Source organism: Mustela nivalis, assembly GCF_964662115.1.
Source record: "Mustela nivalis genome assembly, chromosome: 1".
NCBI lineage: Eukaryota > Metazoa > Chordata > Mammalia > Carnivora > Mustelidae > Mustela > Mustela nivalis.
The window spans coordinates 128,905,835-128,930,088 of record NC_139020.1 but is presented as its reverse complement, the minus strand read 5'-3'; the positions used below and the strand labels follow the sequence as shown (position 1 = coordinate 128,930,088).

At 38.1% G+C, this 24,254-nt stretch overlaps 2 protein-coding genes across 7 annotated transcripts in view; one reads left to right on the top strand and one right to left on the bottom strand.

The window, feature by feature from the left end:
• Positions 1-14,594, top strand: part of ATP2C1 (ATPase secretory pathway Ca2+ transporting 1) — a gene marked incomplete at its 3' end in the record, with an annotated part of 171,920 nt that extends 157,326 nt beyond the window's left edge. For 5 of the 6 annotated variants that reach the window (XM_082684260.1, XM_082684264.1, XM_082684263.1 and 2 more), the window contains one exon: positions 14,010-14,594. In XM_082684260.1, coding sequence (XP_082540386.1) covers positions 14,010-14,105 — 96 coding nt within the window. Of the gene's footprint in view, positions 1-13,971 lie in introns of all 6 variants that reach the window. The other variant, XM_082684261.1, reaches the window with a different exon arrangement.
• ASTE1 (asteroid homolog 1) lies at positions 11,736-24,223 on the bottom strand. Its single transcript, XM_082684397.1, has 7 exons — positions 24,010-24,223; positions 22,949-23,069; positions 21,491-22,800; positions 16,049-16,259; positions 14,893-14,952; positions 14,002-14,197; positions 11,736-12,234 (listed from the first exon to the last, which is right to left on the bottom strand). The coding sequence occupies exons 3-5, from the start codon at positions 22,793-22,795 to the stop codon at positions 14,903-14,905; spliced, it is 1,566 nt and encodes a 521-aa protein (XP_082540523.1). The 5' UTR covers positions 22,796-22,800; positions 22,949-23,069; positions 24,010-24,223; the 3' UTR covers positions 11,736-12,234; positions 14,002-14,197; positions 14,893-14,902.
• Between the last annotated feature and the right edge of the window lie 31 nt (positions 24,224-24,254).

Below are 24,254 nucleotides of genomic sequence, written 5' to 3'. Positions count from 1 at the left end.
CTGTAATTAACAGTTATAGAATCAAAAGCATTTAAGGGTGATTGGGCTGAAATTTATGATAGATTATATGAATATGTTAATGTTTCTTTTTTTGAGTTAAATATAAATATATACTTTGTCAAGTATCATTTTGTCATCCCCTAAATATAATTCCAAGTACCTCACCTGAACAATTGAATTTTATTTTTCTTAATGTCTTTCTATGTATATTTTTAAGCATTTTTCTTAGGAAGTATAGAATGCTATACTTCATTTTAAAAGCCCCAAATTCAGAGAGATGGTTTATGAACCAGGGTATACGGGAAGACTTGGTGCTGGCCTTGCTCTTTGAGTATCTGCATCTTTTCTGGCTTAGATTGCAGCACTACCCTGAGCCTGTTCCTTCAGACTTGCACCATTTTTTCTCTGCCTTCCTTTGGTTGCATTGGGCATCGCTAGAGAAAAAGCTGGATTTACTCTTATAGTGCCATCTGTTTTTATAATAGCTTGGTGAGGTGTAGGTAAATTTTTTCTTTTTTTCCGTGGTGGCAAATTGGGGCCAGAAATTCAAAATTAGAAATCCATTTTCCTATTGAACATTTCTCTCTGACACAGAAATGGGTTTTAAATTCTTACATGTTTAATTCTTTTTGAAATTCATTAGTTTTGTATTTTGTAATTATTCATTTTTTAAACTGTCAGCGTAAACCACTCGCTAGTTTTTATCAATATTAACCTGCCAGTGTTAGCACTGAAATACTGTTATTAATGATAGGAAAAATATCTATTCTTTGAGTCCTTGTGATTGAAACAGTTAAGTATTAGGAGCCAAGATGTCTGAAATTTATTCTCCTTTACCCTTTAAGGCTCAATAGTCACATGTACATTTTTCTCATTAGATAGAACATAGAAACCATTGTCTAGTCACTTCATCTTTAATGACGTGATGTCTCATACCTAAATTTTGTATGATTTTTTTTTTCTTTGTTACAAAGATTTGAAATATGTTATTATGCATATCAATCTTTTGCTTTCCATTTTAGGTTCAGACTATGACTTATATGAAATAAATGTGCCTATCCTTTCATTCGGTTTTTGAACCAAAAGAAAAAAAATGATTTCTTTTCATAAGTTAATGACTTTCCAGTCGGAACTGTTAACATTAAAATCTTATGGATGTAGAAGATAACCAAAATTAGGCAGTACTCATAGTGCATAGAATCTGTGATTTAAAAAGAAGTGAAATGTACAGTACAAATGTACTATATCCAGGTTTCAATTTTCTGTAGTGTAACAACAAATTAGAATATATTTGTATATATATCTCCCATAGTATATCTCACCCAAATTAGTATAGTATAGATAATTTAAATGTGCTTGTATCTAAATTTAAAATTTTTGCCCCATTTCCTAGCCCTAGGACTTGCAGAGTCCTTAATAATACTAACTTACTTGATTTTTCCCTGTTAGACTACCTCCTGAAGTTATTTGGTCCCAAAGTGATTAAATATCTGGGAAGAAAAGAAAGGAACTTGAAATAATTCACATATGTAGATAATTCCCAGCTGCAGAGAAACAGGGCTTAACATGTTTTCTCACATTTGTACTGAGCATAGCATGACCTAGACATGAAACAAAGTGAAACCAGTTAACCTAAAAACCTCCCCCTTCAGGATACAGGCTTTATTTAATAGCACTAACCACACTCAGAACGTTAAAACACATTTTTTATATTTTATACCCATGCAAGGTACATATTTCATATTGGTAGTCTTTAATCTCTTTTATATAGGACATGCATGAGTATTGGCCATACTCAAAATAGTTTCTCAGTAAAAAGAATTAGTGTCAAACAATATCATATTCAAGAACCTTAATTAACTTTGGCATTTCATGTGCATTGTGTGTGACTCAAGCAAAAACTTAGATGGATGAATTATCATTTCAGTAAACGTTTACTTAGTGCCTAGAGTTTGCTAAGAATAAAAATGTGATAGGATCCTAGTCCTTCAAGATCTCATGGACAGGGTTGGCAGGGCATGCAACTATTAACAAGCTATTTCATGAAAGTTAGTAGTGGTCTTGCACATTTATTTTAAAAATACACATACATTAAGATGAATTCAGCACACATTTTACTGACGTTTCCCTTTACATTGGCATTTGGAAATCTTTGAAATGCCTTGTTAGACTAAGTTACAGTCCAAATAGCTGATTTGCATACGGAAACGTGGTGTGGGTAAATATTCTAACTGGTATGTCACTGGATAAGCTGATTATCCCCATAATTAGCTTCCTTGAGCTCAGAATTTAGTATGACTATGAACTCTTTTTTATAGTTTTTTTTTTAAAGATTTTATTTATTTATTTGACAGAGATTACAAGTAGGCAGAGAGAGAGCGGGGGAAGGAAGCAGGCTCCTTGCTGAGGATAGAGTCCAATGTGGGGCTCGATTCCAGGACCCTGGGATCATGACCTGAGCCGAAGGCAGAGGCTTTAACCCCCTGAGCCACCCAGGCAACCCTGACCATTAACTCTTGTTAGACAACCTTATTTTCAGTTTTGGTTTTCAGAGTTGGTTGTTGTTGATAATGGAGAATGGCTATAACCAGTCCTTGATATTAATGTAGATATAATAGACTATATATATTGTTTAGATTTAGTTGTCGAAAGAATTAAGAGATAGTATCTTGCCTTTGTGGGGAGTTCTCCGTCTTAACCCTGGAGACCAGTATGAGATACATTTGGCACAGTGGAAAATGCTGCCCCAGATATTATCACAGCTAACGGAGAGAAACAACTTCATAGGAGGAGGTTGTCAAAGAAATTTCCTAGAACTAGTAGTATCTGAATCAAACCTTAAATTAGGACTCTCCAGCCTAGAAGCAGCAGAATAACTTCTACAGAGGTATTGATGGAGGGCTCAAAGGAACAGGTGAAAACCACAAGGTGTTTGGGGGCAGTTAAGACAAGAGGTATATAATGTTAGGGGTTGGATAGATAGGAGCCTAGTGGTGAAGGTAAAAACATTTGAGTGGTGGCATACTGGAAGATTTCAGGAGTGTGATATGAGTTTGGATTTTTGTCTTAAAATAACACTAATGGAAGCATGGAGGGTGGATTGTAAGGATAAAACAGGGAGACTGATGAAGAGAATTGTAAAAGATTAAGTGGTAGAGGGACAAACTGAGCTGTAGCAGTCAGTATGGGAATAAAGGTATATTATTATCTGTCTTCTAAGAGATGGTATTGACATGACCAGATGGGGGGAAAGAAACATGTGGAAATTCCCTGGCTTTTTGGACTTTCTGGCTTGGATAGTAGAGCTGTTTGGAGAATTACCGAAGCTGAGCAGCCTTTAATGGGACACAAGTCAATTTGAATGGAAGTTTGTAGTATCCTTGAGATTTCCCAGTGGACATGTTAGAAGAGGTTTTAGCTCAATATGATTTAAAGTCATGGCTGACAAAGAATAATGTAGGAAAATAATTTCTTATTACAGGTATTACCTATATTCTTTTGCTAAAAATAAAGCAATAAATGAATGTAAACTTGGCTTTGACAGAATAAAATTTTTTTGAAAGTAGTTTTTTTTTTTAGTAAAGTAATGTAAGATTCAGTAAACAAATTCAAAATGCAAGGGGAAAAGATAGGAATATTTCAGCTTCCTCTGTTATAGAGCTTTCAGAATGAACCTGTTATTAAGATTCCTGATGGGAAGACCCTCATCTGAATTATTGGGAATGCATCTTTTTGATGTTTGCAATAAGATACTCTTAAGGGGTGAGAGAATATAAGCAAAGAAATGCATAGCTTAGATTGAAATTTTGCTGTGTATGAAAACATACTCAGTGAATGGCATTAAGGCTGGAAAATCGTAGATGCTTGCCCTGAGAAATTTATGGCAAGAGAATTGAAAACAATGTTTTGTTTTTCTTTTCCATTTTAGTTGTAATTCTTTCTTGTATCTTTCCAGCCTTGTATCCCACACAGTGTTCTAACACAGTCCACTTATCAGTCTTTTTGGATGGTATTCCTTCATCTTGAAAACCTTTTTTCTCTGCCTCAATTTTAAGAATTGGAATTTTTACCTGTTCTTCAAAACCCAGCTGAAGAGCCAACCAGCATGGCCTTTACTATAACGATGTGTGTGTGTGTGTGTGTGTGTGTGTGTGTGTGTGTGTGTGTGTGTGACAGTTTCTTATACATACTCTAAAGAATAAATCCATCTGTAAGTTTGGGCATAAAGTTGTGGGATTTTTTTTTTTTTTAAAGAAAACAGAAACTTAAGTCCAAGCCACTACCTTAATCAATCTAGACAGAAATTTGGTATAATCTTTTCCTTTTATTCAAAATAAGTTTAAGTGGTGAAATTTGGAGATGAAAGTGAAAAATCTTTGAGCCATTAGTTTTGATCTTTATAAATTCTTTTCTAATCTAAACCTGCTGTTGTTCCTATGTCCTCATGAGTATGGTAACTGCCTGCATTTGTCCAGCTGCCCTGGGTAGACCGTGTTTCATGTACGGGCGGATCACTGTACACACCTGACTTTGCCATTCCTTTCCCTTTTTGTTGACATGTAAACAAACTGACAAATATTTTGGGCAAAGGCCCACATTTCTATGCCCGTCCCATGGCTGTTAGTCCTGGCAGAACTGCTTTCATATCTAAATCAAGGTTGCCCGTCACCATTATTTCTTCAGCAATAATTGCATTGTTCTACTTAGTAACCCTCTGAGTAGAATTCACATCTCACAGTCTTCACAAAGCACATTGTGCCAGATTGGGTAAATGGTTCTGCATGAACTTAGAGGTCCATTTTGGGTTCAGAGTATTTCCAGATTTTGAACTCTAAACAAAATGTGTTTCTTAATACAGCTCTCTCTCTCTCTTTTTTAAAGATTTTGTTACTTGGCAGAGACACAGTGAAAGAGGGAACACAAGCAGGGGGAGTGGGGAGTGGAGAGGGAGAAGCAGGCTTCCCGGGGAGCAGGAAGCCTGATGCAGGGCTCGATCCCAGGACCCTGGGATCATAACCTGAGCCGAAGGCAGACGCTTAATGACTGAGCCACCCAGGCACCCCTCTTTCTCTCTTTTTAAAATACTAATCCACTCAACTATATTAAAAATTTTTCTAGTAAGGCCTTCCTTATGATAAGTATGCTAAAGTTCCTGTTAGTTGAGGAGTAAGAGTTTGGTGCCATCTTATGGTCATAAAGAAAATCCTGAAATACCTTGAGCATGTGCTCTCTTTTTATCACATCTGCATCAGCAAAAGCACAATATGAAACAACTTATGTGAGTCTTCTAAAATATTATCTTTGGAGCCATTTATAGCAGGCCCCAACCAAATAGATGATTGTAAAAAATGTTCGCTCGATAGGAGAGACATGACAAACTTTTACATATAAGCATTAATAAATCAATTTTAAGGAGTTACAAACGAATATGTTTTCATGTTTCTCACATGAATATGTGAGCATATTCTCACATGAATATGGTTATCTAATAGGATTGCATTAGAATTTATGACTCTATATATGGAGCAGGTCTGGATGGCCCATGAATGAGCTAGATGTGTTGCAAATAAGTGAAACAGTTTATTTTAATACTTCCCTAAGTCGCCCACATGGGATTTTAATTTGGTTTTGGTGTTGATAAACTAAATCAGTCTGCTGCTGGATTTGTAACTAAAGTTATATTGGAAAACAGTTATGTACATTAATATATGTAGTATTTTTCACTGCTTCATGCTACAACAGAAATGAGTAGTTGCAATAGACCATATGGCTCACTAACCTAAAGTATTTACTTTCTGGCTGTTTACAGAATAAAGGTTGCCTACTCATATAGAAATTCAAAAAGAGGAAAATTGGCCAATGGATGGCATTCAGTGGACTAGAAAGGAAGGGACATCATTTTTCTCTACCTTCCAACCTCCCAGCAGGTTGTTACCTGGGATGGATGCACTTGATACCACATTTAATGTCAGTGACTCCTCTAATTCTCCACTAGGAAGGAAGTCAGAGAGTCTTAGTCTATTCTCAGAACATCAACATCAACAGCTGTTATCAGCCCCAGCTCATCACCAAGGCTCCTTGTTCTTACAGTGAATGGGTAGAGTGTTCAGATCTGTTGTCCCATCTGAGTTGTGCTCCTCATTAAAGACACAAGAGAAGTGTGGCCTTCCCTCTTATTGGTTGTTTCTTCCTAACACAAACACAGAAGCAAGTTTAATTTGAGTAGGCTTATTTATATTATAAATATATAGGGAAAACAAAGTTTAGTAATAGTAGAAATCAAAACACCCTGTCAACACAGTCTTAGGGGAAAATGTACTCTTGTATTTTCTCAGAACAGAATGTTCCAAACCAAAATACATTTGCATAGTATTTATCATATTTCTAAGGTAAATTTATGATACTATTTCTTAGTAGATTGCTCTGATGGTCCACCTTTGTCTATCAGACTTATCACTTATGAAGTAGATTATGGTTATTATTATAAGAGGGTCAGTTTCTTTAGTTTGTCTTTTAAGAAACAGTTCGCGAGGTACCCGTGTGTCTCGGTTGGCTAAGCATCCGCTCTTGGTTTTGGCCCAGGTCGTGATCTCAGGGTTATGAGGTTGAGCCACATGTTAGGCTCCATGCTCAGTGCAGAGTCTGCTTGAGATTCTCTATCTCTTCCTCTGCCCCTCACTTCGTGCTCATTTGTTCTTGCTTGCTCTCTCTTTCAAATAAATAAAATCTTTTTTAAAAAAAACAGTTTCTATACATCATAAAGCTTGAGGGACTACAGTACTTTGTGATTGGAAACTTGGGCTTATTGATGTTACCATTGTCAGATTTCAACAACAAAGGCCCCCCTACCTACTGTTTTCACCTCTTATTTTCCATAGTTCCTTGTGACAAGACAAGGGAACATCAGAAGCTTGCTCTCTTGATGCCATCCTTCCTAGAGGCATCAACTGCTACCTCTCTGATGATGAAATAGTACAGCGTATTTATTGGAGAGGTTTTTAAATAGAGGAAGAGGAAAACATTTTATAATCTCAACACCCAAAGTAACCTAGGCTTCAGACAGATATTTTCACTTAAGTGCCTAAAAGGTATTTCTAACTTAACATATCCACAACAGAACCCCTAGATCCCCCAACTTCCCAACTACACCTCATAGTACGCAAATGAGTGACAACTGTATAGGAAATCCTGTTAGGAATCCTAATTCCTGCCAGTATTTTATAAAGGCATAAAAATGCTGTATAACCATAGCAATTTTAGCAATAATTTATAGCAGTTCTCAATGGCACATTTAAAAACACCATTTTTTCAGATATAATAAGTATTTACTCAAAAAAAAGCTGACAGCTCAGAGAAAGTTCTTTTAAAGCTGGATTAGTCTACATAGCTCCCCCCGTCATGAAATACAGTTTGTTGTTGTATACCCATGTTAGGAAGCATTGGGATAATGGAAAGTAGACTTTCTGTTTTTCGTGTCAACATCCTTTTATTTATTCTCCCATAATGTGTAATACAAATGAATCAGGAAAATCTGAGGAGAGTAATGTTCAGATAGACACATGGCAGTTTTTCAAGAAGAAACAGCACCTCAGTTAATCCTCCAAAAGCACCAATTACATTAAAAAACATAGAAAAGTTTTCCTAATCTTGTATGCTAGCACACATGATGGCATAATTTTTTCATAAATGGTTCAGTCTTATAAACGATCAAAAACCCAATGTTGATACACTCTTATGAGCTTTTTTTTTTTTTTTTTAACGAAAACATTCCTAGGTGTTCCCTGATCCTGATGACAATGAGTTATATTGTACACAGAAATCTCCCAAGTGTCTCCATAGTCATAATGAGAAAATTAATTAAAAATACATATGTATACATGTGTATGTATAGGGGTGTACATGTACACATATTTATATACATAAATATATAAATATTGAAAGATTTTGCTATTAACCAGATACATCAGATGTTACCAAGACTAGTTTGAGTAAAAGTGATTGCATGTGCATTGCCACATTTGTGTGAAATTTGATTTTTCTCCCTGAAAACTGTATCCAGTGAAACAAGCTGGAAATGCTTTTTCCATGTATTACCTTATCCATCTGTTTCTCCCATTTTAACAGACTGGTACATGGCCTGGTGCAGTCATGCTTTTGAATGTTTAAAAACATTCTTCCTCAGCATGAGGTCCTCATCTTAGGATTTTTATAGTTGGATGAACTTGAGTTTTAGTGAATTTCAGACCTGGAAAGAAATGGCAAAGCAGCTCACCATACATGGTTCAGAAAGCTGTTGCTGAAAGTGGGGAGGCATCTTTTTAATACATCTTCCCCAAATAAGTAGTATTTAATTTCAAATTGATACCAGGTGCAGAATCATTTTCAGCTGTCTTGACTGAAGTGCATCAATGTATGTAAGACCTTAATGCGATATATACCAAGTACCCTATATCCACCTCACTAAAAAATAAAAGGTCAGGATGTTTGGAGTCAGGTACTCGGGAGAGTTGTCCTTTTACAGAAGTGAAATTGTTTCTGCTCACTGTGGGGGTGACTACTTTCTCGGTGCTGCTCTGGGTTCATGGAGTGCCTGCTGGCTAAATAACATGTGCTATAGAGTGCTAACCAGGGAACTCTGGGAATCTCACCAAGGGGAAAAACTCGCTTTGGCCTCCTTAGGATTAGGGGTAAGGCTAGGATATAACCCTGGTAGTTGCCTGGTAGTTGTCCTCCCATTAGCCATATTTGATAATGTTGATCTCCTTGCCTCTGCAAAATTTCTGCCATTAGCTCTGGAAGCTGCTGGTGTCATGGTGCTTTAATCTTTCTGCTCAACCCCCTCTCACTCTTTCTCAGATCCCTCGCTTTGCTCTTTGGTCTTCTTGTGTGGATGCCACAATAATGGCTGGCATTTCTCACATGTTTCTAGTGCCAGGCACTGGGTGAAGTAACTTAAAAGTATATGTCATTTTGTCTTTAACAATTTGAACTATTTCAATTCCCGTTTTACAGATAGGGTAACTGAGGCATCATCATTAATTCATTTATACACAAAAGAAGAAAAGATAATTCTAAGACCTTTCTATTAAGGTCTTTATCTTTTTTTGTTTGTTTGTTTTGTTTTCTTTAAGATTTTATTTGTTTGTCAAGAGAATGAGAGCAAGCACAAGCAGGGAGAGCAGCAGAGGGAGAAGCAGGCTCCCTGCTTGAGCGAAGAGCCTGATGCAGGACTCCATCCCAGGACCCTGGGATCATGACCTGATGCTTAATGCACTGAGCCACACAAGCGCCCCAATTTATTCAGTTAAAAAAAAAAAAAACAACTGTCCAGAGTCCCTTTGGTACTTGAAACTAATTGAAGACTTACATTTGCAAAGCCTCAGGTAGGCTTTCATTAGCTAGAATTGAATCAGAAAGAGCAAGACCTAAAGGCTCGATTAAAAACGGGAAACAAATTTTCCAAATAGAATATGGAGTGTGTAACATTCTTCTTCTATAGAGGTGTTTCCATTTCCCCTCTATCTCATCTGAATTACATTGCTATCTCTTAAAGCCAAATCTTGTGATTTAACCTGTCCTCAGCCTCGTGACTGCTGTCACTTTATTGTAGCGTTCAGTCTGCTCCTTGCTATTTTGTGGCTGAGAGATTGCTTCATAAAATATTCTTATTTCGTTGTGTTTTGTCTCCCCCAAGTAGCTTATACGATTTGGAGGTTCAGGTACTATGTTGTATTTCTTTGGTAAACCCCTCAGATACCTTGTGGAGTGCTTATGATCTCTGATTTATACATCTAGGAGAAGATCTATAATGTGGTGGGGTAACTCCTTAATTATCAGAGTAAGAGTTAATGGACATTATTAGATTTTAACTGCTTCACTGCAAGGCAGTAAATTCATTTCAAGTGAATGGCCCTGATTGCAGTGGTGAGAGAAGGGAACCTGATCTCAGTGACTACTGAAGGAGGGCCCCTTTGCTTGAAAAACTTTTAATGACAGAGATGAGTGATATAATTCAGTTGACTTTTAATTAAACTCTAGCCCATATACTCTTCAGATTGGGGTCTACTATACCAGTTGCCAAGATGGAAATAGAAATGGTTTTTCATGTAAGGTTGGTGGTTTGTAAAAGCGGTGTTGATGATAAAGCCCAGAAATAGGACATTCATACTGGTATAATTTCCAGATTGGCTCCCAAATGTAGGAATTAAGAAAAAGAGAATTTTGGGCGCCTGGGTGGCTCAGTGGATTAGGCCGCTGCCTTCGGCTCAGGTCATGATCTCGAGATCCTAGGATCGAGTCCCGTATCAGGCTCTCTGCTCGGCAGGGAGCTGGCTTCCCTCTCTCTCTCTCTCACTCTGCCTACTGTGATCTCGCTCTGTCAAATAAATAAATAAAATCTTTAAAAAAAAAAAAAGAAAAGAAAAAGAGAATTTTGATATAACAGTGGACTGAATGTGCTTGTGCTTGTAGTCCCCTTTAGGTCTACTGTTTTCTGGAAAAACACATATCAAAAATAGAGCATGTGAGTGTTTTTGATTCTTCTATGAATAACGATCTCTTCAGAAACATAAAAAGAACTAGTACAGAGCCACATGCACTCATCCTAAAATTAAACAATACCTAATTTTAAGAACTTTTTATTTGAAACAGAAACCAGTCTTTAGGGCTGAAAACTTTAGGAACAAGTAGGATTGTGCTTTTTGCCAGTCAACACTTGGAAGGTGTATATGAAACACTGGCTGATGCTGGGCTTACTCCTTTAAGAGTATACTTCTCACTAGGAAGGTGGAAAGACTTGTTGGCCAGATGTTAGAAACCAAACATAGGCCTGTTCAAAATGGTAGCTTAAAACCATGTTTAGGGTTCTCACTGATGGAATATACCAGTAAGAAGAGTACAGAAGAAAGGAAGAACACCATTTGAATGAATGCAAATAAAGGTTGGGAATTTACCTCCAGATCTCTAGATCTTGCCCAATTGGATTCATTCCACTTGCTTACTTTCAAGTTCTTTATTTGGAACTGGCCAGCACCTTCACAATTCTATTGTTATTTATAATTTTAGCAGCCTCTAGTTAATGTTCCAGAGCAGTGCCTTTCAAAGTCTTTTGACTGCAATCCACAGTAAGAAGTACATTTTGCATAACTATTGAATATATGATATGCATGTCTGATGATCTCCACTTAAAAAAATGCTTGTTGTGACTCATTAATTTCAGATCCCATTAATGGGTTAATACCTGCAGTAGAACAAATGGCCTGAGATTCTGGTATTGCTGCATATATCACTAATCTTTTAATTTCTTCATAGCGTTTCCTCTTTCTCTTCTAGATCTAGGAGCTCAGGATGCTATTTCTTAATTTGCTGGAGACATTACAGTTTCAACTTCTCCTTTAAAACCTGGAGCATGTAAATTGTTCCTAAGCCTGCCATGGTCTCATTTTCCTAGTACTTAAAGGTGTTTACTTTGTGTCTGGCACCCTCACTTTTCTAAGGCCTCAGACCTTTCAGAATAAACGATGAAGAGGAAGCAGTTGAAAGAAAAAAAAATCTTTTGAAATAATAACCCCACTTCCACTTATAGGAAATAACTGAAGTAGGAATTCTGTTATTTTTGGAAACCTAGCTGGATGAATTGCTGCAGTGGAAAGGTTATAGACTTATTATTTAACTTCCTGAAATGGAACATAAGTAGTACAAACATGCTTTCAAATGTGTTTAAGAAAATACATAAGTTTCTTAAATCAGGTTGTGTTTATTAAAAGCAGAATACAAAATACCTTGGGATTCAAAGGTTGCCTCTTACAAAATTTATTCCCTAACAGATTCTGAATAAAACAGTTAATCATTTCAAGGGAGGTAACAAAAATTTTAACAATGATACATCTGGTTGCAGGCTGAGTTTATTCAAGCTCTGAGACCTCAATTTGTTCCTCCAAATTTTCCGCCATTAATAGCCCAAAACGATTGCTTCCCTCATAACAGCATCTAGTGTCTGAGGTGGTTCCCACTCTGTTCTTTGACCAGCTGGTACCACGTTTCTTTTGCCTTCTTTTTTTTGAATTTGATTTGCCCTTTGGAAGGAATAATTCAGCAGGGGCATATGACCTTATGGCATTGAACAGATGTTCGTATAGTTGCTTTGCCTCAGGGCACATGCTCAGGAGACTTTCCACAGAAGTTGATGTTAGCAGTTGTTGGCATAGTCCATGCACCAGGCTTCCACTATACAGTCTGTTCAACGGGAGAGAAAAAAAGAGTTGTTGGTAAAGCAGAGGTTCAGTGCAGAGATAATGGTCATTAACATGGCTTCAACAAATGCAGCTAAACATTGAAAACTCTTCTTGCTTCTTTAAATTATTTTTAAGATAACTTAAAAAAACAAACAAACAAACAAAAACCTCTGTTCCTTGAAGGAAGATCTGAGTTATTACAAACTTGGCTGGTGATACTTAAAAACTTTTTACCAACAAATGATAGATGCTTGCTGGGTCTGCAACTAGCCAAAAGTTCAGCAGGCCTCTTAACACTTCAAAGAAAAGGAATTTAAAATGTCTGATAAACCAAACAGGCAGTCTGTTAAAATATGAGAAAATTTAGTGGCAGCACTTGCAAGTTCACTGATTCACTTGCACTGAACACCTACTTCAGAAATACAAGATGGGATTAACTGGAAGCCACAAATTTAATATATAACTTAATGTCAGAATTGATTCACTGGTGCCTTAGCAACTGATCTGCGTAAGTTCATCATTTAATAAACTCTAGTAACGCTGAGATTCAAGAACAGTCCTGCTGAAATCATCATGAGGAGAACTGTTTGGTTCTGTTTTTCTCTGTTCTGTTGTAAAGGGATATATGGTAGCTAGAGAGGATCCAGTCAAGAATGACCTAAATTATTTAAGGAAAAGGCATAAAGAATTCACAAGTCAAAGTCCAATAAATCTTATTGGTAGAAGGTTCTAGGGGTAGCTCAGCTATTAGGCCCAGGGAATCTATTAACATTATTTACTGTTTAGGAAGCTTTAGACCTTAAAACATTTAAAGTCATACCAGCATATTTTATATGCCTCCATTCATGTATCACTCAATTTATTTGACAAATATTTAAGTACTTACTACATGTTAGGCCCTGGGGTACAAAAGTTAATAAAATAGCTAAGTCTGTGTCCTCACAGACCTTACATTCAAGTGGGGAGAGACAAAGCACATCTATAATCTCAGCTCCATTTGCTAACAATCTCCCCTTTATCTTCCTCTCTCCCTCTGGGATCTCCTGGATGGACAATCACCAGGATGTCCCAATCCAGTGAATGTAGCACTTTTTCAGTGGCCCACACCCTACTGCTATCCTTTCTTACTCAGTTTCAACTCCATAGTCAAACACATCATCACTTCCTGGCATACAGGTTGCCTCTCCCTTCTTCATACTTACCGGGCAAAACAAAAACCCTAGATAAAGTTCACTGAAGCATCTAATAGTCATCTCACTAGAATTAAAAAGCTCCATGACAACAGAGATTTTAAAAAATTTGTTTTGTTCACTACACTCTAGCACACAGGGGCTTAATATTTGAACGAATATGTGAACAGTTTGCCAAGTAGTAAGAAATGCAATTTACAAAAGTCCAAAAGAGTAATAGGACTAGAGTGACTGGAAGTAGAGAATAATATTCCAGAACTGTAATCAGAAGAAGCTTCTATAAAGTGATATTTGAATAAAGACCTGAGAGAAATGAAGGAACAGCTTATATCCTACCAACTGCCTCTTTTCTTACTTTATGGGGCGGTTTTTAAAGCTTTGATCTAATCATGGGTACTTTTGGGGAGTATGGAACAAAATTACTATTTCTCCTTTTTCCAGCTCTTTAGCTATAATGGTGATCCAAGACCAATTATACTAAGATTAGTTTTTTAAACATTAACTTACATGCTTTAAGTATAAATAAAAGTGTTTACTTCTGTGTGCAGCCATCTGAACTAGTTTCCCGTGGTGCTTACCGAGTTAGGTCTGGTTCCGGGAGAGGAGTGGACAGCAGCTGATTGAGATACATCCCCATCTGCAGACAGCACTGCCACTGACAGAAGATGTGAGCTGTGTCTAAGTCCAGTCTCGTGCCCGGCCGTGTCTGCTCCTTCACTCTCTGGAACTCTTCATACAACATCCTAGCACCAACCTCCCGCAGCTCTTCCTTATCTAGACAAAGAAACAACCCAAGGGCAGTATTTCCAAAAACGCTGTATAGCTTGTAATTTTCTCTATATATAGAACTTTGAATTCCATAAAGAAAAAAAAAATTAGTTTAAATAACCAAAATGCTTTTCTCTTCTGGCTCTTTACTATTTTAACGTCAATGTAAAAGCCTTGCTGTATAAATTGAAATATTTATACTGAAATGCCTTTTTTATGACAACCTAACTATTCAACCCCAAATTATTTATTTTTTTTCCCCTTAACATCTCTTCCACTGGTTTACTACCTGACCTTCCACTGGTTTACTACCTGACCTTAAACACCTCTGCATCTGAACTCTACAAACCCTAAATCTGTCTCTCTGAAAAATACAAATTACTATTAAACATCATTCTCTTCACTGTTCTTGTTCACTAAATTTCCTTCCATGGAGGCCTCTATGCTATAGTGCACTTAACACAGCCTCTGTGTTCAAAGCACACTAACTTCTGCTTTGTGGGAGGAAAACAAAAGCATGACTCAAGGAGAATATGGTCAGTCATCTACGTCACACAGTAGAGGATAAGAGACAAGAAGCAACAACCCTAGGCAAGAAAGAGTGCTCTGTGTGTTCAACTGTAAGCTTCTGCATGTTTGCTTGTGTGGGGGAGTGCAAAATGACACTGGACCAACTTGAAAATAATAAAAAGGAGGCCCACCTTTTACCAATTAGCGAGCAGCAAGGCACTGAGCCTGCCTGGGTGCAGGGTCCACAATTCCTAAAAGAAAAGAAACAGACCCTTGACGTGCCCCTTCTGCTGGACTCAGGTAAAAACTTCACAGGCTTGTGCCCTGAGAATGTTCTTAAATGAGAGAAAACCAACAGTGGGCCTTAACTTGTTTTGCATTAAGTTGGCTGTACTAGAACAACAGTCTCTTCCGACAACAACTCTCACACTTGGGAGTCCTGGAATCTAGGCTGATTCATTCTCATTTAACTTATTTTTAAAAGTAAACTCCAGTGTAGCACTGTCCACCAGAACTTGCAGCAAACGATGAACTGTTCTGGATCTGTGCTGTCGAATTCAGCCTGTAGCCATATGTGGCTACTGAGCGCTTGAAATGTGCCTGGTTGTCAAGGAGAAGCTGGTTTTAATTAAATAGCCACATGTGACTAGTGGCAATTAGATTAGATATTAGCACTGTTCTGGAGTGTGATAATGATTATACATGTTTAGATAAAGTGTTACAGCATTCATAATCTTTTAAAGGGAGTAATTCCACTGCAGAATTGAAGTGCTCCAATGCATTCTCACTTATTTCACCTGATACTTAAATGCAGTTGAAACTGCCTTAAGGTGTATTTCTATAATAGAAAAGTTACTGTTTCTAGCATCACTAACACACGAATTGAAACTTACAGTGGAGAAGAAATAATAAAACAGCACAAGCATGAATGTTTATTATGACTGTAGGTATTCAGAAATTTCACCACTAGACTATTTTAAATCCGTTTCTAGTGATGTTGCTGCTGTATTGATAGGGCCAGGGTACACAGAAGACAATGTAACTGGCACATTATACATTCTTACTTCAGAGATTAAAGCATTAGGTGCCACAGAGCAGGTGGGATTCCGCAATATCAGCACATCCTAACTGCTGGGCCATTGTCAAGCTCTGCAGCACAGAGCCTGGCACACACAAGTGCTCAAAAACATCTGCCAATGAATGAATGGTATTTTAGTGCCTCTATTCCTAAGTTTTGGATATAACTGATGTGAGGAAATAATCCAAGAATATTTTTTCGTTTGTTTAAACTTGTATTACATGCAAGTAACATGCAAATATTTACTCCCGGAATTTCCAGATACCTACCAGGGCTGGTTATTATGGCATGCAAGGGCCCCATCAGCATCCCTAGCAGTAAGGCCTGGAGGTGATGCAGTTTTGCCTTGGACTCTGTGTGCTGCAACCAGTAGCAACTGACAGAAATGGGCAGCTTCAGTGAAGAAGGAATTGGTTCCAGGATGGTCTGTTTCACCTTCAGGGTGTCAAACAGAAGTATCTGCCGTTTGGCCAAGGAAAGCTGAAAATACATACCAAACATCCTGCAAGTTACTTTGGGGAATGTCTTTATTGTTTTTCTAGTATGAAAACACTTTAATGCAAATGTATTGCTCTGTCAGTTTCTTATCTTCCTGAGGAAAGAAATCAGCCACCGGTGCTTAATAAATATGGTTGTATGGATATATTGTCTACCCTCACTACACAACCCTTACTCATGTCATTCCATCTTCTGTGTAGGCTGGTGAACATCTTCAGTGGATATATCACTTGGGAAGCTTGTTAAAAAATTCAGTTTTCAGGTCCCACCCCCTAAATTTTGATTCAGTAAATTTGAGAGGAACCCAGGAATCTGCATTTTAACTATTCTGCTTTGAGAAACAAAGGTCTATACTTAGACATATTCTTACTTGTCAGTGAATATTCAGTCCCCACCTTCTTCATGGTGCCATTACCAATCACCTTTAGAAGGCAAACTTAGATTTTATGTACCCTTTGTGGTATATCAGACAAGCTTCCGTTTGTTTGGGTCCTGTCTCCTGTCCCTGCCCAGGTGAATGTTTTATTATCTTTTTGTTTTTCCACACAGGGATTGTTGCAGGGTAGCTGCTTTTAGGTGAGACATATAGTCAAGGGAGACAGGAATATTTAAGGAGTACCTTACTGCTTGCAGTAACACACCACACTTCGATGCCATGTGTTAGAGTGCCCTTCAAATAAAAGGGAGTTAACAGCTATGAGGACTTCAGACTTCTTGAAATAACTTTACCTTAATGAATCTTAAGAACTATAAGGGACCTTCTAGGTCACACACTTCTAAAATAAGGACATTAGGACTATTAAAAGGGCACCTTCAGAAGAACTTTATGATCAAACTTTAAGAGAGAAAAAAACCGTTGTATTCCTAGTGTCAACGTGCAGCCAGAAAAGTATTTTTCTTAACTTTCTGAAAGGATGAAACATTGCTCAGCATCTTAAAAACCAGTTTGTCATCAGTGTGTTGACAGCTGGGAATCGACATGTTAACCTTGAAATATAACACATCATAATTGACAAAATCGTTTCATCACTGATGCAAGAGAGTATTAAATATAATTTATAAACTGGTTTAAGATTTTGATACTGGTAAACTTCTTAAAATGAGAAATATGCAAAATGCTTTACAGTAATCAATCACTGTTATGGGAAGTAGCAATTAACAAACAAAAACTCTATGATCTTAACGGGTAGGAAAATGCACCAAGTAAAGCTAAGGAAATACATGAATTCTTTTCTGACCTATAACTGCTCTGCTCACAGCCCTTAAATCTGGTTAACTTTTATCCCATGTGACAAGTCCGAAAGCACAAGCCCGTAGAAAATCCCACAAAGAAACAGAGACACCCAGAGAGAGGCTGGTCCTGGCACTGTCTTAATCCCAGAGAATAGTCCACTTCCATCTCATTTTATGATTAACCTCCCACTGCTTAGCTTGAGTGGAACTCTATCCACTGCAACTAACATAACCAAAATGGAAACTATGTGGTTACTGTGGGAATTAGTAACTATAAAGTTTGTTACAATAGCTGGCACAAAGCAGATAAATGTCAAAAAATTTCTATTCATATTGTGCATTTGTCTTTGGAATCACATTTGAACCTGATACCATTTAGAATTATCATGTGCTAATGAGAGTTAGCAATAATGAGGGAAGTAGAAAACTGATGAGTTTATGCCTAGGGAAAGCTAAAAGATCTCACCATACAGAAAGTGAAATTAAATTTTTACCCTGTTTTGAATACAGGTAAGTGAAGAGAAGCAAGAAGGATAATCAGCATACTATACTTATTGGCTCAACTGGATTTTTATATGGGGGAAAATGTGCCCTGATCCTTATGTCACACCATACACAGAAAAATCAGTTGCAGACAGATCATAGATATAAATATGAAAGGAAAAAAAAAGAAGTCATGACCTTGAAGTAGACAGTAATTTTCTAAGTAGGTCACAGAATTGATAATCATAAATAATAAATTTAAGCTGGACTCTATTAAGAACTTCTGTTCATCAAAACATATTAGAATGAAAAAAATCTACCCAAATTCAAAAAGAATTTGAGAATCTGTTTACATGCTATTTGACATAGGACACATATATAGAAATAAAAAGCCGAAAGAAAAATGGGCAAAAGATTTTGAATAAAAAATTATATAACAATACCCAAATGGCCAACTGACACATAAAAGGTGCTCAAAAATAAGTCATCAGAGAAATGCAAATTTAACATCCACCAAATTGGCTAAAATGATGCCACCATACAAATATCAGAATAGCTAAAACTTAAAGGATAAAAACCACAAAGTGTCAGGAGAGGTGTGAATTAAGAGGAACCCTCATAAGCTGCTGGGGGGAATTAATTGGTTAAACCACCTTGCAAGTCCATTTGACAATCTATCTTGTAAACTAAACACACGCATATCTCCTAACAATTCCACTCCTAGTGGTATATGCAATAGAAAGTGTCCCTATTTTCAGTAAATGATGTGCACCAGAATACTCATAGCCCTATTCACAATTGCCCAAACTGCAAACTACCCAAATGCCCATCGACTGCAAAATGGAAAAATCAATTGTGGTATATTCCCACACAGCAATGAGATATAAATGATCAAGAGCTTCCCACAGTGATGTGAGTCTCATAAACAAGTGAATAAAAAGAAGCCAGATGAGAGAATTCCTATTCTATGATGCCATTTTTATAAGATAAAAAAAGTTAAAGCTTTTCAATGTTATTACAGGTCTGGATAGTGATTACCAGAGGGGGAGAAGAGGGGCTGCTCAAACCAGACATTAGGCAAAGCTACTGGGGTGCTGATGAACATTCTTTACAGGGTAGGTGGATTGGTAAAAATTCATCAGGCTGTACAATCTGTGTACTCTGTGTACTTTGCTGTGTGTACACACTCAGGGAGGGATGAACTGCAAAGTGGCAAGGGGAAACTTTTAGGATTGTGGCATACATTCATTATTTTAGTTTGCAAGATGGATTCACAGATGTAAACATACATCAAAGTGCACTTTAAATATGGGCACTTCCCTGTACAGCACTTCTCAATAAAGCCATAAAAAAAGTTTTAAAAACTTTCCAACACAGCACCATTTATGTTGTGAGGAGAAATGTAATTTTAGCAAAATATCATCATTTAGAATGTTGCTAATTTGCTCATATGGGAAAAGTTTAATAAATCCCTTCTGTTTGGAATTTGACTTATGCTCAACTTTCTACTTCTGTAACCCTGGAAATGTGATAAAGTTAGTTTTTACTTAGCATGGTAAAAATGACTCTTGTAAAATTGCATCTAGATTTGTATAGCTGAACTGTAAACCCAGATGAGGACATCATATCGTGGGGCTTCCTTGAGCATAGTGACCTATAATTAGGCATGGCCCTTGCAGGGGGCCCAGAAGCTATGTTTATGGAATTGTTACAAAAAGGGAGGGGGAAGGAGGCCAATGAGACCTTTTCTTTCTTTGAGATATAATTCACATGTTATAAATTCACTCTTCTATTTACTTTTATTTATAATTTTATTTTTATTATGTTCAGTTAGCCACTGTATAGTACAGCATTAGTTTTTCATGTAGTGTTCAATGATTCATTAGTTGCATATAACAACCAGTCCTCATCACATGTGCCCTCCTTAATACCCTCACCCTGTTACTTGACCCCCCAACCCCCCATAAAAATCCTAAAGCAATTTTAATATATTTATACGCTTGTGCAAACATCACTAATTCCAGAACATTTCAGCACCCCTTAAAGAAACACATCACATGAACAGTCATTCCTCATTGCTAAGGAAGCACTGACACCCACCTGATGTGGATCTCATTTCCCCGTGCCTGAGCAGGCACTAAATGCGGAGACTAAAGAATTTAGTGCGTAGCCAACAGTGTAGGCCAGCTATTGGCATTACTACATTTCAGTCTGGATAATACCTTGTTCCTGGGAGGGCCTGTCTGGTGCATTTTAAGATGTTTAGCAGCATGCTTGGCTCCTTCCCACTGATGCCAGTAGCAACACTCCTCCTTCCCCCAACTACCTAGGTAGTGATAATCCAAAGTGTCTCCAGACATTGCCAAATGTCCCCTGTGGGAGGTAGGAGGACAAATCATCCCACCGGAGAACCAGTGGTGTAGATTGTTGGAAAAACTCCCACAGGAAAGGAAAGCCTAATTCAAAGCTGCTGGGAAGCTATGGTTGCTGTCCTATAGGCTTGAGTAGACTGGTACCAGGAATGGTCTATGAGAGTCTCATGAATCTGAACATTAGTTGAATTTAAGAAAACTCTCATTGCCACTACAATTGGCATTTTAAGTTTATCTGCACTTAACTGTAACTTTAATTGTGTTAGCATAAGCAGTTTCATACTTATTTATAATTTTTTGAGAGAGTGAGCCCAAGGAAAGGTGTGAGGGGGAGGGGCAGGCTCCATGCACAGAGCAGAGCCCTTCTTGGGGCTCGATCTCAGGACCCTGAGATCAACACCTGGGCTGAAATCAAGAGTCAGATGCTTAACTGAGTCACCTAGGTGGCCCTCTATTTATAATTTTTAATATATTTATGTAGTATTACAAACAATAAACACTGGAATCCATAAATTATTTTTTATCTTGAAAAGTGGACTGCTCAGAGTGTTACTCAGGTTTAAACAACACTGAGTTAGGCTAAGAGTCATATTTTCAACATCAAACTAATCATTATGATGCCATAAACCTAAAACCTAAAAAAAAGAGGTCCTCATTGACAAAAATGAAAAATTAGACCCAAGCAAGCATCAGTATTAATCTTAATTGAAATCTGATGCAATCTAAGATATTCACCATGCCTTTGATCAGTACCTTCAAGGCTCACTTCTTTTTGCAGCTCAGAATTTTTTCCTTTTCCTTGTTTTCTAAAGTCACATGACCCCAATTTATTAATAGCTAGTATCAACAGAATAGCAGTAATAATTGCAGAATAACACAGAATACCGAAGTAGAATGGAAATGGCAGATCTGGGGCTAAAAGACCTGGGTTTGAGTCCTAACACTGCAACTCTCTGGCTGACATATCACACAGTAACCTACTTTTGAGTCCTAGTTTTGTCTGCTATGAAATGGGGGGACTAGAGCAACCAACGTCATTTGGTTATATTGAGAGAATATGCATGAAAGCACTTTTTAACCTGTAAAGTACTTAACAAAAATTAGATTAGCATCACAAACACTTACCTCAGTCAATTTGCTTAAGTCCGCATGATCCTTGGGCACTGCTACTGCATTAACAATCGATGTTTTGATATTTTTATTAATCCTTTCCACTTCGCTGAAAGCTAGAGGCTGAGAAGGCAATGCCTTCCAGGACATATTTTCCAGATGTGGAGAGGCATTCAAAAGAAGCCCATAGATGATCTGCCGAATGGGCAGAGATACTCTGTGGGCATTTGGTTGCTGCATATTTTCCACCTGTGTGTGAAGAATGGTCCTTCTTAGCACCAAAGCATCGCTGATGAAAGGAGAAAGCTGGCCTTTGGCCAAAGCCACTAATACCCACTCTGGTAAGTCCAGATTCAGGGCGGCTGGGCAGGCATAAGTACCATGCTGGAAAAAGTCCTGCAGCTTCACCTGAGATTGCTGGTATTCTTCCATGGAACAGCAGAGAATTTCCTTAACATTTTCACGATCCTTTTTTGGGAGATATTTCAGAACATTATCGAGTGCTTCAGTAGGGTCGGCAAAATGAGATAACCAATTCAGAAGTCCCAAAACTCGGTGGTGTCTCCTCCCCTTAGAACTGGTAGCTCCAAGAGGAAGATGTACTTTACTTAAGAATGTTTCTATGATGGGCAGATTAATATGATCATTTCCACATAGCACCGCAAAGAGAGGTAGTAGAGCTTTATTCATATTGCTGAAGTGATGGCAGAGTGCATCAAGGGAAAAGCACTTGGCAGGGATATAGCAGTCTTGTGTGCCTTTGATAGTGTTCACATTTCTCCACTGAAAGCTATTCAATGGGCAAAACCCAGTTTTTAGGTCAAAGATGCAAAAGTCACTATCTGATGATAACACAGGGCAATTCCAATGATTAGCCAGTGTCATAATGTCCCGATCTGCTTCTGAAAAGCACTGGACAAAACACACCTGTAGCTTGATCAAAACCTGTATGAACACTTCTCGGATGAGTAAAGGACATACATACCCACCCCCACCAACAGAAAGGGAATGAGCCATCTGGATCTTTTCTCTTGCTCGATCCTTTAAAGTTTTAAGCTTTTTATCGGAAATGTCACATCCTCCATCTAATACAACATATGGACAGATATTACAAGCAAACAGTGATTCAAAGAATTTTTGTGCAACATCTGCAAAAGAATCATAGTCCCCTCCATACCGAAGTTCCAAGTTTGAGTTGAAGCAGAGCCGATGGAAGAGAGCATAGCCATCAATGACAATTTTTGTGTCTCGCAACTTCAAATCAGTGAAGAACTCATTACTATGATCTTCCACAAAACTCATTAGTCCTCGAATACCCATGATGACTGAAGAATTTAAAACAATAGAACACACTTTCAATTGAAAATGTTTACTGGGAACCAAGTCATCATTTCCAGCACCAAAAACCAACAGCAAATGTTATGAACAGCTCTTTAAACAGCACATATTAGGGGTTAGCATCTCAATTCTTACCTAGAGGCTCAGGCAGCACCCGCTAGCTGAGTGCATTCTCATTTTCTTTTGCTTTCCCCATGTATGATAAGGCACAAATGCAATGGTTTCATGGAGTTTGATCTCTAGATAGGAATGGAGGCTGTTGATTTTAAAAGAAAATCAGTTAAAGCCCATTACTGACATACTAACAAAGACTACTGTGGATTCTGATACTGAGATACATAACAATCACCATCCTACAACACAGATTATTTGTGTAGGGTCAAAATAAAAAGTCCTAAACTATAAAAATGATACCCTCCTCAATCTCATAATAAATCAGAGAGCACCTGGCTTCAGTTAACTAAAGTATGTAGGGTCAATAATACACAACCAGTTTTTCTTTATTGACAGTCTAGGAATTTCTTTTAGGTCTTGGCTTGTTGTTGGGCCCCAGCTTAACTGGCATAGTTTTGAGTAAGGAAAATGACTGCTTCATGAGCATAGGGGGACTTAACTCTCCAGTTTCACCCTCACCACAGGCTCTTTCTATCTTCTTGTCTTTGCTTATCCGGTTTAGTACCAGGAAGATCGTTACTTATCTGGCTAACTGAAGTCACAGCATGTGTGTAACTAGCTTTTCCTTTCGCCTCATGCTCCAGTATGGCTCCGTATGGCACTGTCTTTATTTAAAACCACGAGATTTTGTCAACCATGAATTTCTAATGCATTAATTTTGGTTTTTAAATATATTTCATTAAAATATATTTATCTTGATTACAGACTTTTGGGGTACCCTCTTGCATTTTGCGCGCCACTCAATTCACCCTAATTTTAGCCCTACCCTCAGCACTTCATCCGGCATTAGCAGTTATTTATGTCTTGCAAAGCTTTGCGTGCTGGATAGGAGAAAGGCTCACAGAAGGTCTGATGTTTGTCGTCAAACACGGGCCTTTATACATCACGCTACCACAACCCTCACAGCTCGCTACCCCGACCAGAAGAGGAGCCCACCTGCATCTTCCTCCCAGGGCACCAGCCCTTCCATTAAAAGACAGCAGGAGCCCCCTGCTTGAAACGCCCGCACGTGAGAGTCCCACCTTCAGAGCGGGAACCGGAAGTCTCCGCGTATGACGTCACTCGGTTCCTCGAAGCCAGTGATACCAGGCTCCGCCGGGGGCCCAGGCTCTCCCGGGCCTGGAGGCGCGATGTCCCTAAAGGCGGGCCGGGAACTAAGCTCCGAAATGGCGGCTGTCAGGGTAGGAAAGCCAGGCGGATCAGGCCTGATCGTCTTTCCCCGCCCACTTGGGTCGGTGCACACTTCCGCCTCGGGGACCGGCCCGGT